At 56.9% G+C, this 18,301-nt stretch overlaps 3 protein-coding genes and 1 pseudogene across 3 annotated transcripts in view; 1 reads left to right on the forward strand and 3 right to left on the reverse strand.

The window, feature by feature from the left end:
* Window positions 1–6,378: 6,378 nt before the first annotated feature.
* KIAA1875 (KIAA1875 ortholog) lies at window positions 6,379–10,949 on the reverse strand. Its single transcript, XM_006879421.1, has 15 exons — window positions 10,857–10,949; window positions 10,570–10,719; window positions 10,242–10,484; window positions 10,039–10,164; window positions 9,863–9,943; window positions 9,040–9,171; window positions 8,715–8,954; window positions 8,479–8,643; window positions 8,200–8,397; window positions 7,909–8,030; window positions 7,639–7,822; window positions 7,297–7,522; window positions 6,810–7,212; window positions 6,677–6,726; window positions 6,379–6,569 (listed from the first exon to the last, which is right to left on the reverse strand). The coding sequence occupies exons 1-15, from the start codon at window positions 10,947–10,949 to the stop codon at window positions 6,379–6,381; spliced, it is 2,604 nt and encodes an 867-aa protein (XP_006879483.1).
* A 130-nt stretch (window positions 10,950–11,079) lies between these two features.
* On the reverse strand, window positions 11,080–12,506 carry LOC102877570 (annotated as a pseudogene).
* Window positions 12,507–14,690: 2,184 nt separating this feature from the next.
* Window positions 14,691–16,477, reverse strand: MAF1 (MAF1 homolog (S. cerevisiae)). The gene is made up of 7 exons (XM_006879422.1): window positions 16,395–16,477; window positions 16,172–16,300; window positions 15,919–16,084; window positions 15,704–15,825; window positions 15,506–15,625; window positions 15,259–15,378; window positions 14,691–14,856 (listed from the first exon to the last, which is right to left on the reverse strand). Exons 1-7 carry the CDS (start codon window positions 16,475–16,477, stop codon window positions 14,691–14,693), a joined length of 906 nt encoding a protein of 301 aa, XP_006879484.1.
* Window positions 16,478–18,100: 1,623 nt separating this feature from the next.
* The window catches only part of SHARPIN (SHANK-associated RH domain interactor), a 4,397-nt gene continuing 4,196 nt past the window's right edge, over window positions 18,101–18,301 (forward strand). The window contains exon 1 of the mRNA XM_006879423.1: window positions 18,101–18,300. Coding sequence (XP_006879485.1) covers window positions 18,101–18,300 — 200 coding nt within the window. The remainder of the gene's footprint in view (window position 18,301) is intronic.

Consider the following 18,301-nt stretch of genomic DNA (forward strand, 5'->3'; position numbering starts at 1 on the left):
GGGAGGGTATGACGGGGAGGGGAGTAGGCCTGGCCTCAGTGTGGGAGGCTGGAATGGCCATGCTGTCCGCCGGCTGGCAGCTGCCAAGACATAGAAAGAGAGACAGACACAGACCAAGTAAAGAAGCGATGAGAGCTTTGTTAGCACCCAGTAGAGAGGCCAATGGGTGAGCTGGCAGGCCAATGGTTGGATGGAATTTTTGTTTTCTTGATGTTGAGATGTAATCTATATTGAAGACTGGAACCTTGATGGGCTGCTGCAAGCCTTTCAAGTCCACTTTAAACAAGCAAGGGTGTGTCATCTTAATTAACACAAGTTGTTGTTCCAAGTCTGATGCCACACTCTTCTTCATAGAATCCGTCCTCTTGAATTATTGCTTATCCTCAGATTGAATAGGTGTAGAGGAAGGGTGCAGCCCTGACACACACCTTCCTGATTTAGGGACAGTAATGACACAGGATAGGACAGGGTTCAGATCTGTTGTTCACAGGGTCTCTATGAGTTGTACTTAATGGCACCTAACAACAATGCAGCTTAAGGTTCAGGGTCCCTCATTCAGTTTTCTTCCAGACCTTATAGTTCCTAAAGTGTTGTTGTTGTTGTGTACTGTCAAATCAGAACTGACCCTCTGGCAGGTTTTCAGAGGCATTTAACCGCACAGGAGATTTCCCATCCTTCTCCCACAGAGCGGCTGATGGATTCAAACCACGTGCCTTCAGGATTGCAGCACAGCTTCTTGCCACTCGGCCACCAGAACTCTGCAGTAGAGAGGGTGGCAAACATGGATAGCAAGTCCCTAGGATGGAATAATGAAAATGTGGGTGATGATGTAAAGAAACTGGAAGCCTCCAGCATTGCTGGTAGGAAAGTAATGGGGTGGGAAGAATTCCTTTAAAAGTAAGATATGAGGGCGCTCTGGTGGCCTAGTGGCAAGAAGCTGTACTGCAGTCCCAGAGGCGTTTGGTTCAAATCCACCAGATGCTCTGCTGGAGAAGGAGGGGCAATCTTCTGTACCAGTTAGATCCGATTTGACAGTATACACATAAAAAAAATAATAAAATTAAATTCCATTTTAAAAAAAGGTAAGATATGAAGCAAGTCTTTTGAAAGGCACATACTCAAAAGAATTCAAATCTCATGTTCTTACAAAAACCTGAACACAAATTTCAAAAGAGCACTACTTATAGTATCCAAAATGAGAAACAACTCCAGAGTCCACCAGCTAGCTGGTAAGTGGATGGATGAATGTGATGTGTGAGCATGAGGAATAGGGTTGGGGTCAGTCAATACCAGTGCACAATGACCCCAGGTGTGCTGAGAACTGCTCCACGGAGCATCTGAAGCTGTGGCCTTTCAAAGGGGACCACCAGCCTGTCTTCCCAGTTGTCTGTGGATAGATTTAAACTGCCAGGCTTCTGACAGTGACTGTGTTCACTACTCAACTCAGTGTATGTTCTGCCAAAAAAAGAAATGAAGTGCTGATGTCTGCTATGACCTGGGACACAATAAGAAAATGAAAGGAGCCATCACAAAAGGCCGTGTATGGCACAAGTCCATTCGGACGACATACACAGACAAGGCAAAGTCACAGGAAGTAGATTTTGTTTGCCTGGGCCTGAGGACTGAAGAGTTGGGAAGTAACTTTTAATAGGTAGAGTTTCTTTTTGGTGTGATGAAAATTATCTCAAGTTAGATTGTGAATAATCAGATTGCTGTACAACAGAGCACACACTATAAACTATGGAGCTGCACTTTGGTGGGAGAATTTCATGGCATATGACATATACATCAAAATGCTAAGAGAGATAACCAATTAAATTTTAATTTCAGAGAGATGTCTTGGCTTGGAATTGTACCACCTAATTATGTGTTTCTTGATAATTCCACTTTTTTCCTTCCTAAACTCTATAAATGACAGAATCTTTCACTCAGCAGTGGGCTTAAAATTCATGCATATTCTTGCAAATGGTCCCAGTCTGTCCTTTTTGTCACCAGAGAGAGTTCTACTGCGTGATTTGTCACCACTTACCCATCAATTCCTAAGATGATGGACAGTTGGGCCATTTCCAGTTTTATGTTGTTTTCAACATACTTTCTCCATGTAGCCTCAAGCCTGGGTGTGCCCTTTTCAAGGGTATATTGAGTGGAGTCTCTGCAGGAACACAGATGTCCAGATCCCTGAGGTGACTCTGCCCCAGCAATCATCAGTTTCTGCCTCTACATCCTCATGTTTTGATGCCCACTTTTGTGACCCTATTCCATCTGATAAACATTGTGGAGGTTTATCATGACTTAACCTGCTTTTTTTCTGATTCATAATAGGCAGAGAAACTTCACACACACCTGTACATGTGTTTGTATTGTTAGAAGTTGCTGGTAGGTACCATGGAGTTAACCTCAAGTCATAGTGACCCCAAGAACAAGAAACTGAATCCTAGCCCTATCCTGTGCCCTCTTCCTAACTGCCACCATGCTCAAGCCCATTGATGCAGTCATTGTGCCACTTGGCAGCTGTTTCTTCTATTTTGATGCCACATGAGCAAATGAAGGTGCTTCATTGGGTGAAAGCTTTCCTCCGTCAGTGTTATTGAGCTGGAGTCTAGTTTGATGAGGCACCTCTTCCCTAGTCACATTGTAAGTGCCTCCCAGCACGAGGGCCTCTTCTGGCACCATGGTGACCAATGTTCCAGTGGTTTCACAGGGCTTTGGAGGGCCTGCTATTTCAGTAGTGGATGGCCAGTCTTACTGACAGACAGCAGTCCTACGCAGTTGATTCTGATGCACACTACCTCATATACATCTACACGCATGCTATTTTAACTGATTACTTTTCAAAGTACCCATTCTGGAGTGTTGGCTTCCCCCCTCCCACCCGCCGCACATTTGTTTTCCTGTCAAGAAATGACCAGAATGTCGGAAAGGACTCTGAAACTTGTGCTTGCTGAAAGTGAAGAGGACCTAAAGCATTTGTTGTCAGTCTAGAGACTAAGACGCTGATCCAAGCCATGGTCTTCACAATTACTTGCTACACATCAGAGAGATGGACAATGAATAAAGATGATAGAAGAAAAATTGATACCATTGAGTTGTGGTGCTAGAGAAAAGTACTGAACATACCAAGGACTGCCATCCTGGAGATGGTGAAAGCAGGGTGCTCCCTGGAGGCAAGGATTTTGAAGCTCCATCTCAGATACTTTGGGCACATGGACAGGAAGAACTGGTCCTTGGAGAAGGACATCATGCTTGGAAGGGTGGAGGACAGCACAGGAGAGGAAGGAAGACCCCGGATGAGATGAAATGACATAATGACTAAGGCAATGGGGGTCAGTGTATCAGAGATGATCAGATTGGCTCAGGATAGAGCAGGGTTCAGAGCTGTTGTACAGAGGGTCACTATGAGTCAGAGTTGATTCGACAGCACTTAACAACAACAAAGTAAAAGGAAGAAATGAGAGAGAGAAGCAGAAGATCTCAAAGGGCAGCACTAGAAAACAAAGCAAAATATAATGTGCAGATCTGGAGTTAGAAAAATAAAAAGCAAGAACTTGCTAGGCGTTTTGCAAGCTCAAAGAACTGAAGAGTAAAAACTCCAGCCTCCTATTCCATTACTGACTTTTCTACAGGCAAAATATTGAGTAATGCAGGAACCAGCAGAAGGAGCTAAAAGAAGAGGAATGTATACAGTCACTGGTTGACACTAAACCATTTCAGGAAGTTGTATATGACCAAGAACTAATGGTTCTGAAGGAAGACGTCAAAGTTGCACTGAAGGCATGGGCAAAAAATAAGGCTCCAGGAATTCACAGAATACCAATTTCAGCAAACTTGACCTGAGGCACTTGCTGCAGAAGGTCAAGGACTGCAGTCTTCCATATGGATTGAAGCTCAACATCAAGAAAACAAAGATTCTCACCACTGGGCCAATTGGCAGCATCAGTATGGATGGTGAAGAGATTGAGATAGTTAACAGTTTTAGTTTACTTGGTTCCAGCAGCCAGGAAATCAGGAGATGAATTGCATTGGGAAAGTCAGCTGTGAGGGACCTCTCAAGAGTACTGAAGTGCAACGACGTCAGGCTGGAGACTAAGGTGTGCCTGGTCCAGCCTATAGTCTTTGCAATTATGTGCTATGCATCGGAGAGTTGGACAGTGAATAGGGATAATAGAAAGAGAATTGATGCCTTTGAGCTGTAGTGCTGGAGAAGAGTGTTGAATATACCATGGACTGCTAGGAGAACAAACAGGTTTGTCCTGGAGAGGGTGAAGCCAGAATGTTCCCTGGAGTCAAGGATTCTGACACTTCGTCTGACATACTTTGGGCATTTTGCAAGGAGGGACTGGTCCTTGGAGAGGGACATCATGTTTGGGAGAGTGGAGGGACAGCGCAGGAGAGGAAGACCTTGGATGAGATGGATCAATTCTGTGAGTGGAGTGGTAGGAATGAGTGTGTTTGAGACAGCGAGGTTGGCATCGGATAGAACAGCATTTAGGGCTCTTGAACATAGGGTCGCTATGAGTCACAAGCGACTCAATGGCACACAATAACAACAACAATAACATCCAGCCCCGGACCTGCATGCTAGTCTATGCTAGCAAATTTGGAAGACAGAACACAATATTAGCATGTATAATAACTATGTCAGTGTTTTGTTAATTCCGTCTGTGATATTGAGACATTTTAGGAGATAACTATGTGTTACTGATCTGCTTCCCTAAGCATTGTCGCTGTGTCAATAGTGTGCTCCATCAGGTCCCCAAGACTCTAAGTCTCCCATACTTTGTACATGTAGCAGGTCAAGGCTACTCATTGGAGAGGGACATCATGCTTGAAAAGACAGGGATCAGCAAAGGAGAGGAAGAACTTCAATGAGATGGACTGACATGGTGACTTCAGCAATGAGCTTGAGTATTTCCGAGATGGTAACGATGGCACAGGATAGACAGGGTTCAGGGTAGCTATTCAGAGGGTTGCTGTGAGATGCACTTGACTTAACGACACCTAACAACAAGTCCCTATGGAAGGAAACATCCCATTTTTCTTCCAGGTAGTTCTTGTGTATTTGAACCATTAACCTTTTGATTAGGGCCTGGCATATTACGCACTAAGCCACCACCATAACTGTGTATTGTTATTGTTAGATCAGTGCTGTTGAGTCAAGTACTACCCTCACAGTGACCGTACGAACAGATCTGAACCTGACCGATCCTGTGCCATCCTTACAATCACTAACACACTCCAGCCCCTTGCTGCAGTTACTGTTTCAGCCCACCTGGTTGAGGGCCACCCTTTCCTTTGCTGTCCCTTTACCTTTTCAAGCATGATGTCCTTCCCCAAGGAAAAGCCTCTCTTATTGGCAAGAAGCTGCACTGCAATCTCACAGGTGCGCAGACTGAATCCACCAGCTCTGCTGGAGGACTGACAGTCTCCTCCCGTGTGATTAACTGCCTCTGAAAACCCACCAGAAGGTTAGCTATGGGTCAGTTCCGACTCGACAGCACATAACAAGAACAAAGCAATATGCCCAAAGTATGTCTGATGAAGTATTATTAAATGTTAGTATTTTCCTTTGTGAACAGATTTCCTAATCAAGAAAATAACTCTATGGAGGCATATATTAATAAATACATCAATATTTTCCTTTGTCAATGCTTTTTGTGACCTGTTTTGTGTTCTTCCCTACATCTCCATGTTTCCAGTTTTAAAAGCCACACCCCCCCCAATGAAAGTCTGCATTTGGGGGCTGGGCAGAGTTGGGGCCAGGTATAGGAGGTAAATTCTAATGTCATAAAGAAGAGACTCATGGAGAGCAGTGTAGAGAGAGACCGACAGGAGAGGAACTGGCTGCTCAGACAGCCCAGCAGAACAGGCTCTGCCCAGCAATAGAACAGCCAGCCAAGCCAGCCAGGACCCTGTCCAGCACTGGCAGCCCCTTTTGCAGTTTGCTCATCCAGTGACACAGAGCCAGGTTCCAGCATGGTCCTTGTCTCACCCAGGTCAGAGGACCACAGCCCTGCAGCCACCCAGATTACCCCCTGAATGTCTTACCACTCAACCTGAACCAGAGAAACACCTGCAGACCTGTGCCCCCAGCTACTGACACCCCACTGGTCATGCCTCATCACCACCCCCACCCCCCGAGGGCAGTGCTCCTCTACAGGTGACTCTCAGGCTCCCTGCTAGGCTAGGCCCCACTGCCCAGCTCCTGCCTCCACATGTGTTTGGTTGCCAGAGTTCAGGACACAAGTTCATTGCCCTACCCACCCCAGTGCCCCTAAAGATGGAGATAGCACCCAGTTCGCTGGCTGCAGCCTCAGGACTTTATTCCAGCCCAAGCCCTGGTGTGTATCATCTGGACTAGGGGCGCTGGGAGCCCCCAGGTCAGCTGTACTTGTCCGGGTCTGCCTTGTCAGGTACAAAGTAGCGTTGCAGGGAGGGCTGCAGGAGCAGCGGGGGGAGTGGGCGGGCTGGCATTGGCCAGTCAGGAGGGAAAGGCTGTGGCTCCACCCGGGGCAGTGGGAGCTTCAGCAGACGCAGAGGGCCACCTGCACAGAGCCAGGGCTGCTTCCGGCCTGAGGGCAGGCAGTGGGGCAAGGTGGGAGAGGGTGGGACTGGCACCTAGTGGGACGAGCTGAGCTGCAGAAGGGCAGGCTTACTCTCCATCCCGTCACACACTGACCTCTTGGGATCTGGACCTGGGGCTCCTGGAGGCGGGGGACAGGATGGTACCTGGCAGAAAAGGAGGCAGTTTGGATAGATTTGCTGAGTCTGCCCTCCCGAGGGCTCATCCACTGCCCCCACCAGGCACGCACCGGCGGTCCAGGGGCTGTGGCACCACAGTGTTGGGTACATGTCTGACTGGGGACTCGTGCTTGGTCTCAGTCTTGGGCTCCTCCTGCCGCAGACCCCACTGCTGCGCTAGCTGCCGCTCACAGAAGAGGTTGAGTGCATCAATGTACTCCATGTCCATCAGCTGTGCTTGCGACCACTGGGTCTGCTCGAGAGGCAGCTGCAGGCCATGCAAGCCCACCCCGTGCATCTGCTCGAACATCTTTGACAGATCCTGTGCCTTGGCAGGCACGGAGCGTGCCAAAACCTCAGGCACCATGTGGAAGGCTTGTAGTGAATCTGAGAGAGTCTGCCGGGTGTGCCAGCGGCTCTGCTGCACCAGGGATGGCTTGGTCAGTGACTTCTGAGGGGCTGTTCCCAGCTCTACTGCAAGGGATCCAGAGATGTGTGAGTGCAGCCAGAAGATGGTCCAACACATCCCCAGGACATAAGGAGATGCCACATGCTCACCTTGGGGAGGGACTTTTCCAAGAGCCCTATTATCATCACGAACAGACTCGAGCCTTCCATCGGCGGAGGAGGCAGCTGAGCCAAGACGTGCCTCTATGGTGTCCTCTGGTGGTGTCACAGCCCAAGGAAGAGGCTGTCCTGCCCTCGACAGGGTGCTCTTTAAGGTGCTGTCCTGCCTCCAAGCCTGAGGCTCCTCTTCAGGCAGTCTGAGAACATCTGTGAGATTCTGAGAGACCATGATGGTGAGAGGGCCAGGAAGGCATCGGAGCCTGCTGGCCTCACCTGGCCCTCCCACCTGGACTTCAGGAAAATCTGAGTGGGAAGGAAGTCTCAACCCCCTACCCAGGTCCGGCCAGTCTCGACCTGCAAGTTCTGGACCATATCCTCTAGCTTCTGGTGGCAGCAATTGCGCAGCCAGGCTTTGGAGTCCATTTGGCTGCCTGGGACCCAGGTCTTCATCTCCTTGAACAAGATGCCCTGTGGGTCCTGGAGGCCTAAGGCATACAGCAGCTTCCTGAGTTCAGCCCTGGGTGAGAGGTCTGTAGCTCAGTGGGAGGCTGACAGAGGTCTTCAGCCAGCAGGAGAGAGGGGCAGGGGGCCTGTGGGGCTCACTGGCATTCGGCAGGTGAGTAGAGGAAGTAGGACAGGAGCTCCAGTACCACGTCTCGAGACTCCAGGGTGCAGGCCAGGAGCAGCTGCAAGGCCAGCATCACAAACTGCTTCTGCGTCCGGTCCTGAGTGGGGGGCAGAGGGCTGTCAGTGCAGGGGTGGGGTGCGAGGCGGGGGTGGGGCAGAGGGCTGTCAGAGCAGGAAGGGTGGGGGCAGAGAGGGTGGTCAGTGTGCAAGGTGAGGACAGAACGAGGAGAGTGTGGCCATTGTGGGGCGCAGGACGGGGGAGCACACCTGGAGGCTGGGAGGCTGGTCCAGGTTGAGCAAGTGCACCAGGATGCCCTGCAGATGCCGACACAGGTCACCGCTCACTTCCGGCAGCAGTCTCAGCAGAGCTGCCAGGATGTGGACACCTTCATCCCACGAAGCCCCCTCCAGCAGGTCCATGAGTAGAGAGGCCAGGCCCTCCACTGTGCTCATCTCAGGGTAAGCCTGCAAAATCGGTGCTGACAGGTGCTACTGTTGCTGCCCTGCCCTCTGCCCCTCTGCTGCCTGTCAGCAGGCCCGACACACCTCCAGGGTGAAAGTGGGGAAGAGCTTTTTGAACCAGTTCTGGCTGACGAAGTACTGCAGGAAACCGGGCAGGTGAGCCAGGCGCTTCTCCCAAGGCGAGCTCCGGTGGCGGAGGCGGTGACGCGTGGAGAAGTGGGAGGTGTGGGGTCCAGGAGGCGGTATGCTCTGGGGAAGGCACGCAGTGTAGGTTTGCCCAGGGCTCACAGCCCACCTGCCCACCCTGGCAGGGTTCCTACCTTAGCCTCTGACTCTGATCCCTGCAACGACTCTTTGGAGCCTGACATTTGCCAGCTGTGGAAGGTCTGGACCTGGATCCAATCTTCTCCCTCCTCTTCCTTGTCTTCTTCCTCAACCTCCTCTTCCTCATCCTCCACCTCCAGCTTCTCTTCCAGCAGGTGGAGCAGCCTGTGCTGCCACCTGGAGGAACGCCTTCTGGTGGTCTGGCTCAGCCGCAGGTTGTCCCAGCTGGCTCTGGGCTATGGACAGAAGAGGTGAGGCTGGCTGCACAGACCAGGCCCTTCCTGCCCACCACCAGGGATGCTCCTCAGACCAACAGCTTGCCTTGTGCCTGTCATCTGGGGAGAGGTGGACAAGGGTTCCAAGGCCCCCCATCTCCTCCTGCTGCCACAGGTGCTGCAGCACGACCGAGTTGGGGATGAAGCTCGAGGAAAGGATGGGCTGCAGCCTCAGCTTCTGGGTGGGAGGAGGATGTGGATGTGGCAGAGGCAGGTTAGAGGCCCAGAGACCCTCCACCCTTCTCGAGAGTGGCTCCCCCCACTTCACGCCCAAGAGTGGATGGGCTCCTACCCTCCTGATACACAACACGCTTTAAAAGCCACCCACGAGGGTCCGTGGCCTACCCAAGCACCTGGAGTGGGCAATGGGAAAGCTGTGGGTTGCACACCCACACCTGTCACATTCCCAAGGTGGGGGGTGTGCAGGCACAGCTCAATGTCACAGCCACTGGGAGACCAGGGCCTGGCTGGGCTGAGCCAAGGAGGTGCTGGTTCCCAAAGCAGCAGGGGGCTGTCCCCACAGGGCAGCTGCCCCTGGACTTGGCATTGAGATGAGGGGACTAGGCCCTGGTCCTCTGGGCTGCACGTGGGCAAGTAAAGGCTCTCTCAGGATCACTGCCGCATTGCTGTCAGGTTGGAACTGACTCACAGTGACCCTCCAGGGGCTTCTCGCAGGTTGCAAATGGCGTGGGAGGAGAATGTCCATCCTCTTCCCTCAGTCAGCATTACTGGGGGACTCCAGCTGTCAGAGACACTCTGCCTTTGGGTTAACAGCACAGCCGCCTGTGGACTAGACCTCCTCAGCTCCCGTGTAGCAAAGCGAAACTGTGAACAACGGTACCTAGCAGGAAAATCAAGAGAGGTCTTACCTGGTTTGGGGTCTGGATGGCAGCAGGGAAGAAGCCCTGGGGGCTGCTGTGAAGCTCTTTGGGGTGTCTCCTTCTCAGGATCTGAGTATGGGATGAGGGCTCAAAGCTCACTGAAGACCGCAGCATCCCTGCAGCTCCACCTCCAGGCAGGGCCCTCACCTGCTTGGAATCCTCACCTTTTTTGGCAGGTCAGAGGGCAGGGTTTCCAAGAACACCTGTGCCCCCTTCCAGAAGTGATCTGACTGCAGCTGCAGGTCTAGGCTGAGTCCCAGACTGCAGCTCAGCGAGGACTTGGCCAACAGCTGGATGCAGGAGGAGAAGAGGTGGGTAGGATGTCCTGGGCAGTGCAGAGGCATGGGGGGGGGGGGCGGTCTCTCACCTGTGATGCCTGGCTGTGAACCTCCCTGGAGGCTGGGACAAGGGGTAAGGGGACCCGGGGAGGACGAAGCAGGCGCTGGCACAGTGTGCCCAGGTCCTTTGGGGGGAGGACTGGGGGCATTGGCTGCCCTTTCATGAAGTCCTCAGCCCACCAATGGAAGGAGCTGGCGGTGGGCAATGTCCTGGAGTCCGTGGAGAGGGTCATGTAGCTCCACTGCTGGGAAGGCCTTTTAGACTGTAACTCCTGTGGGGGATGGCCAATGGGGGCATCAGAGAACTGAGAACAGAGGTGAGGTCTGGGTCTGAGTTCTGGGAGGCCCCACACTTACCACCAGGCCAGGCCCATAGATCAGACGCAGGTAGTTGTCAAAAGCTTCTTGGCGCTGCTTCAAAGATGGCATGGCCCGGACTACAGGGACCACATGCCCCAACCTTAGTCTCTGAAGATCTTGGTCCCGGGCAGCCAAGGCTTCCAAGTCCTGGGGAGGGGGCAGTGGTCATCCATGTTCCCCCTCAGCCTCGTCTTGTGCTATCCAGACAACCAATGGGACCCCAGGTTTGACCTGAGGACTAGGGGTGTGGTCTGAGCCTGAACGCAGGCCTGGGTCACACGCACTTGGTAGAGGGGACGGATGGACAGGAAGCACTCTACCTCCTGCAGCACTGACTGCTGAAACTTGGCCTTTTGATGATGAGTGGAAGATAGCATCGTGCTGTGGGAAGAGACGAGCACAGGTGTAGGGGGATGAACAGGGCCCCAGGTGGCCCCAGAAACCAGCAGTGGGACTGCCAGGAGTGGAAAAGCCTAGTGACCCTTGAGATCTCAGAGCCCTGGGACCTCATGCTGGGGGCTGGATGGGGCCTACAGGGAGTCCCGGCCAGGCCGCAGCAGACCTGAGTCTGGTCACCCCATGCAGGCTGGCCAACCGCTGCAACTGGGAGGAAGTTAGAGATGATTGGCTGGTCAGTGGCAGTGGTGGGTCATCCACCAATCCAGGGGACTCCCGGCACAGCTTCTGAACAGAAGGGAGGAGCCTGAAGCTCTGGCCTCGGGACCTGGATCCTCACCACAGGCCCTACCCACATGTCACACCTTGACCAGGTAGGAAGTGGGCAGATAGGACCTGTGAGACACCAGACAGAGGCGGGAGCCCAGGGCCAGTACCAGGTCTCCACTGTCGTTACAGAAGGTCAGGGCCTGGGGGGGGCCGCTCAGCTGTAGCAGCCTGTGGGGTGCGCAGATCGAGTCCAGGCCTGCTCCGTAGGGTGGAAACTGAGACGGATGCAGGGGCAAGACACTCTCCGCAGAGGCAGGAGCAGGAGCATGCAGGGTGTCCTCAGGACCACCTCCCTCCAGTCCCACCTCCAGCTCCCCGCAGGGGCCCCCACCGCAGCAGACGGTTCTCGGTGGTCCAGATGCGGATGGTGCAGTCCAGGCTGGAGGATGCATAAAGCTTGAGTGTGGGACAGCTGCATAGGCCTGAGAAGAACGTGGTCAGGTCAGAAACCGGTGCATCTGGGGCTGGGGCCAGTGAGGCCTGTGAGCTCACCAGTTATGGGATCTGAGGGGTCGTCCTGCGGCCGATGGTCATAGCGCAAATGGTTCCTCAGGACTAACTGGACCAGACCATAGGTGGCGGTGTCTGGGGACTCGAAGCCCACGATGATGCGCGTGCCCAGCATGCACAGTGCCACCACCGGGTGACAGCAGGAGAAGGTGCGCAGCAGGCTCAGACTGTCCTCCGCGTAGGGGAACACGCGCCACATCTTCACAGTCAGGTCTGCACCTGGAGTGGGGAGCAGGCCGGGCCTTGGAGAGAGGAAGGGGCCCTGAGCGTGTGGCCAAGCTGGCTGAGGGGACACTAACCTGAAGTCACCACTGTGTTCCAGCTGGATTCGATCGCGGTGACGGGACCCGGGCTGTGTGCCTTTGTGTGAAAGACAGTTCGTGCTGAGTGCCACTCAAGCACGGACAGTGCACCATCTGTGTGTCCCACGACAGGCAGGTACCTGCAGGCAACAGTGGGAGCGTTGGTAGGGCCCCACCCCTGCTCGCCTGCCCGGCCCTCGCTGGCTCCCGCGCGGACCGGTTCTTGTCCTTCTGGAGCAACACCGCATCTCTGCGAGGCAGCTCGCCCCCGTGCTGGCACACTAGCTTCCAACAGGCCTGAGCGCCCACGGGGTCCTCCAGGTGGCTGTAGAGATGCAGGCAGCAGGGCTGCGGCTCAGGGGCCGGCGGGGGCTGCACTCGATGAAGCACCGCCATGGGGCAGCGCGCGGCGCTGGAGCGCAACAGATGCCCGGCTCGCGTCAGCAGCCAGAGCGCCTCCAGCGGCAGGCAGTAGGCCACGGCGACGACGCAGTCCTCCGGCTCCAGCAGCAGCGCGGTCACCGTGCGCCCCGTGGTGGCCGACAGCAGGCAGACCGAGCCGTCGGCGCAGGAGCACACGAGGCGCACGGGAAGCAGCGGGTGCCGCTGTGCGGGCAGAGCGGGCACCACCTGCAAGTGGACTATGGGCGCGGGCAGCTGCGCGAGCGGCGAGTAGAGCTCACGCACGCGCCACAGCTCGGCACCGCACCGGCTCAGCGCCAGCACCGGCCAGCCCGGGCTGGCCGGGGCCAGCAGGGTCCGCACCTGCACTGGTGGTGTATCACTGCCCCAAGAGCACAGAGCTACCTCGCCCACCTGCGCGACCGCCTCCAGGTCCCATGTGCGCAGTGTCCCGTCCTGGGAGGCTGACAGCACCAGGGCAGTGTTTGGGAGTACCGCCAGAGCCGTCACCGGACCTGCGGAAGAACTCGAATCACTGGGGTGCGGGGCTAGAGGCGGGGAGCAGTAAGTCCAGCGCGGAGGTGCTCAAAAGCCAGGGTAGCAGAGGAACATCTGATTCAAGAGCTCCTGTGTGTGGCACACCTGTGTGACCCACGAACACTGTTCGGATCTGCCAGTCGACTTCCCACACCTTCACCGTGCTGTCACGGGAAGCTGTCACCATGGCCTTCGCCTCCTCGCAGTACGTCAAGTCAGAAATGGTGCTGCAGGCACAGAGGTGGGGGGCCCTTAGCCTGCTGCTTTGCTGGGCCCTGAGCCTAGCGTGCGCCCCCAGCCTGCGTGCCCTCACGTTTTGTGTAGGTCCCGGCGCACATCCACAAGAGCCCAGCTGTGCAGATCCAAAGCGACAACCGTAGAGCCATAGGCCGCGAAGCAGCGTGGGGAATGGGCGGGCTGCGAGGCCCTGGCAGCCAGACACGTAAGGGAGCCATGGACACTCTGTGGTGGCTGCAGGCAAGGCCCTTGAGGTACCAGAAGGCGCCCACCTGAGCAGAACTTCCAGAGCTGCAGGCCACCTCCTGCCTGGGCCACGACCAGAAGTCTCGGGGGCACCAGCAGGCAGTATGTGGGCTCAAGGCTCTGCACCCCGCCCACCTCCTGCGTGCTCTGCCACAGCAGGTGAAGGTCTGGCCCCAGTATAACTAGGCCCGCGGGCCCCCAGCCCACAAAGCGGCCCACATTGCCCAGTGGGCTTGGCACAGCCACCAGCCCCGTGATCTTGGCTGGACTCAGCAGCTTCTCACGTGCCCAGCCATCCTCTCTGTGGAGGTGCAGGCAGCCTTTGCCGTCCAGCACCACCAAGCGTCCACCTAGCGGGTCCTGTGCCACCGCACACAGCCCGGCCTCCAGTTCCAGGCGGCGCAGGGGCTCCAACCCATGTGTCAAGCGCGTCACAAGCAGCTCGGCTCTCTTTTCCTGTGGGTCGGAGGTCAATGGAGAACCGGGTTCGTGAGGCGGTCAACTGGGGTAACGGGCATGCTCCTGCATGGGGAACGCCTGACAGAAGTGGGCGGGGCACGGAGGATGGTGCGAGGACCTAAGGGGCTGAGGGGTGGCTTTGGGGCTACACCTTTTCCACCAAGTCGTGGAGGCCGACGCGCAGGAGCAACCACAGCTGGCGGGCCCTGGAGCGTGGGGTGAGTGTGCACCACCTCGGGCTGGTGGTGAAAATGCGCAGGAACTGCGTGGTCTCTGACAGCGTGCAGTCTGGGTGCGGGAAGCGGAAGAGGTATCACCATATGGCATTAGGCCACCAACTCTCAAGTCTGAGCAGCCTGGAGACCACTTCTGGTCTGGTTAGGGGAGTGCCGTGGGGCGGCGCCTTCTCCGGAGGCTGACGCCTGAGGCAGGGCCCACCGCCTCACCATTCTTTTCCCCGAGCACTCCAGGATCTGGGTCTTCTTCAAAGAGGCCTAGGTCCAGATCCTGGTTGTTGCCTTCCATTGGGAAGAGGCTGTCTGCGTTGAAAACTTCCGACCCCATTTTACGAGTTTTCAGGTCACCAACCGCTTTCAGGGGACCTAGTGGTCACCGGCACTAACTGTTGCTAAGATACTTGAAGCAGCGGCCCCGCCCCCGCCCGCCTTCTCCCATGCTGCCCCGCCCCCAGCTCAGCACTCAAGTCACAGAAACTTTTATTGGAAACAAAAGAGCTTCAGCAAAGTGACACTCAGTGCACATGGCCAGATGGACAAAGTGGAGGTACAAGTGGATGCCAGGTCTGGCCGAGCCAGTGACCGCTGGGGCCTGTAGTTGGGACTGGCAGTGGGGTTCTCTCTCGGAGCTGGAGTGTGAAGGGTGAAGGGTTAAGGGTTAGGACTGGGCTGGCCCCATACAAAATAAAAAAATAAACTCTGTGGTTCAGTTGTCCCTGCTGTAGTGCCAGTTCATCTGGGCAGGGCAGTTGCTCTTCCCAGCAGGCCACCTGTTTCCAGTGCAGCCCCAAAGAGGACGTTGACAGGCTAGAGCCAGAGGACTGGGGGTGGCCTTGGGGCTGTGGCCAGCAGTTGAGGAAGCCCCTCAAGCAGGCATGTCCAGGAATCGATGGATGCAGCTGGGGTCTCTGCTCCTCCTGATCACATGCAGATCACCTGAACCCTGGAGAAAGGCAGACACACAAAGGCCTTGAGAAGTTAAACCCAGATGCTCAGGCAGGAGGCCCCCACCCACAGCTACCATCACACACCTGTCCTCTTCAACAGTGCGGGTCTCCTCAGCACCCCCTTCACTGCCTCTGCCCTCCTCCGCCTCGCCCAGCTCCATGTCCAGCTCGTTGCCAGTCTCTGAGCGGGTATACGTGGAACCACTGGGAGAGAAGCGAGGTCATTCTTAAGTCATTTCCTCTAGCCCTCAAGGCTTGAGAAGAAAGGGAACTGACCAGTCAGGAGCAGGGTGAGAACATGGACAGCTAGGTAGGAGAGAAGGATGTCTACCTGATAGAACGGCAACTAAAGAAGACGATGCGTTTCAGCCGCTTGTTGTAGAAGAAGTAGTTGAAGGACCAGAGACTGCCATCCTCCCCAAAGGGGTCCGAGTCCAAGTCAGGGTTGTAGCTGGGGAAGGGGGCAAGAGGAGGAGTGAGGCCTCTGGTGCTGCCTTGGCCTGGGACCCCTTCAGACACACCAGCCTACCTGTAGATGTCACATTCAGTCAGACAGATCTCCTCGTCCACCGCATTCCAGAGCTGTGGCTTCAGGGCTTTGAAGTCCTCCCGCACGGCCGAGAACAAGCTGCAGTTGACAGCGTTCACCACCTAGGGCAGGTCCCTGTCAGGCCATGGGCACTTGGGGCACCGGGGTGGGGGCACTGTGGATTCTGCAAGGACACAGGTCCCGGCCCTACTCACCCAGCTGAGGCTAGGCTCCCTACTGAACTCGTGACTGCGGGCTGTGCTAAAATCGTAGTCAGGACGGAAGGACTCATTGAGCGTCGCGATCAAGTAGAAGAGAGTCTTGCGGCTGCACTTGTCACTAAGGGGACCCTCGTCCTCACCTCCTTGGCTTTTGCTCAATCTGTAAGCAGAGTAACGTCAGCGAGCCCTGCACTGACCCCCTCTCCCCACCTGGGCACAGGCAGGACCCCCCCCCCCCAACACTCACCTGCTGGGACTGAGCCCTGAGGTCTGTGGCGGGGAAAGGGCCTCCAGCACGTGGGGCTGGCCCTCCTGGCAGAACTGCTTAAACATGTGCTTGTCGTCTCCTGCCATCTTGCAAGAGTAGCTCTCAATCCTGCGGGGGTGGGGTGGGGTGCGTGTGCGCGCAGGTGTGACCCTGGATCACGTTACCAACAGCCAGGGTGGTGACCACCCAGAACCCAGCTCACCTGCCAATGATGTGGGCATCTCCCGTCTCCACGGTCAGCTGTGAGTTGATGGCTTCAAAGCTTGAGTTCTCCAAAAGCTTCATGCTCCGTCTGCAGGAAAAGGCTGCGTGCTCCGAGGGGCGATGCTGCGAGAGGCAGGAGGCCAGGCCTGGGAATCCGCCTCTGGACCCCGCGGTGGCCCTCCAGCCCCAGGAAGTGGACACGCTGTAAACAAGCTGCACCTGGCCGGCTCCGTGCCACCGGCCTGCGCCCCGCCCCCTGAGTCCTGGCGGTCCAGCTGGCACCCCCGCCCCCCGCATCCTACAGGAGTCCGGGGACGGGCTGAAGGGCCCTCCCAGCCACGAGAAGCCCCTGGAGGTTTGGGGGAGACAGGGCTGATGCAGTCACCCTCGGACCCCGCCGGGCTCCCCACCCCGACAGGTGCCAGGGCAGCGAGGGCATCCGGGGCTGCGACCTGGGCCTCGCGAGGTGCTCCTCCGCGCGACCCCGAGGCTCCCGGCGGACGAGCCGCGGACTACATTTCCCGACGAGCAGCGCGCCCGGGCGACCCCAAGGCTCCCGGCGGACGAGCCGCGGACTACATTTCCCGACGAGCAGCGCGGCCGCTCCGGCGCACGCGCACTGGCGCGAAGCCCGCAGGGCGCTGCAGTGGAGGCCCGGGGCCGGCCGCCGGGCGCAGGGCGGACACCTACCTGTTCGGGCCGGTCTAGGGCCGACGGGGTCGGGTCAGGAGGCGTCGGTGCTGGAGAGCGCGAGAGATGGGGGCTCCGGGCAGTGTGGGCTCCTCACGACCAGAGGACGGCGACTTGGACTCCGCTCGGGCCGCACTGTATCCGGGGGAAGAAGCTCCGCGACGACGTCCCGTTACTCCCGGCCTTGCCGGCCCGTCCGAGCTGCCACCGCGACATAGCCTCGCCCCCCTGGACAGCGCCAACGACTGCGACCGACTGCCCGCCGACCGCCACAGATCGCCCCAGCGACCGAGCGCGCAAGCGAGCGACCTCCGCCTCCTTCAGCTGGACAACAACAAGCGTCCGCAAGGTCCGGCCCCGCTCCTCTGAATGGCCCGCTCCAGCCTCTGGGATGCAGAGCGCTGATTCTCATTGGGAACCTTGCCCGCCGCTCATCTTCTCTTAAATTCCTACTGGCCGAAGCGGCTGTTCATCACTCGCCTGGACGTGCGAGCCCGCCTTTCTCCTCGATGCTCATTGGCCTGCCCTGGAACGCTCCGCCCCTGACGGAGAACCGCTCTGGGCGTGGCCTCACGCAGACAGCTCCGTGTGGGCGAAGCGCTCGGTGGCCGAAGGGGCGGGCCGACGGTCCACCGTCTCTGGGCCTGAGGGGCGGGGGGCCGGGAAAGGGACGGTGTTTGCCTGTGGCTGGTGGCGAGGTGGCCGCTTGTGCTCAAGCCTGGGCACAACCTCTGCCGCCCTGTCCGTAGGCGAGGCGCAGAAATTGTGCCTCAATGACCAGCTCGTATGGCCACTCCACACATGGTTTCCTGTCGATTCTAGGGCCGAACATAGTCCGTGTCCATCCCTAGGCAAGACGGGCGGGTGGGCTCGGCGGGGTTTGTATCGCAGCCCTCCGCCGCTCCCGCGCCGCGCGGAACCTCAGGCTTACGGTCTGGGTTTCCGGCCGGCGGAGGCCTCGGACGCCCAGCCCACGGAAGTGGGCTCGGAGGACCGGGACTGGCCAGACCAGAGATGGCCCCGCCGGCGGGCGGTTCGTCGGCGCCTGCGGGCTCGGAGCCAGGCTCGTCCGCCGTGCTCCTGGCAGTTCACGCTGCCGTGAGGCTGCTGGGCACCGTGCCGGAAACCGAGGCGCAGCTGCGGAGGCTGCAACTGAGTGCCGACCCGGGGCGGCCCGGGCGCTTCCGGTTGGAGCTGCAAAGCGCGGGGCCCGGG

Source organism: Elephantulus edwardii, unplaced genomic scaffold, assembly GCF_000299155.1.
Source record: "Elephantulus edwardii isolate Elephantulus edwardi_28Jun2011 unplaced genomic scaffold, EleEdw1.0 scaffold00003, whole genome shotgun sequence".
NCBI classification, from domain to species: domain Eukaryota; kingdom Metazoa; phylum Chordata; class Mammalia; order Macroscelidea; family Macroscelididae; genus Elephantulus; species Elephantulus edwardii.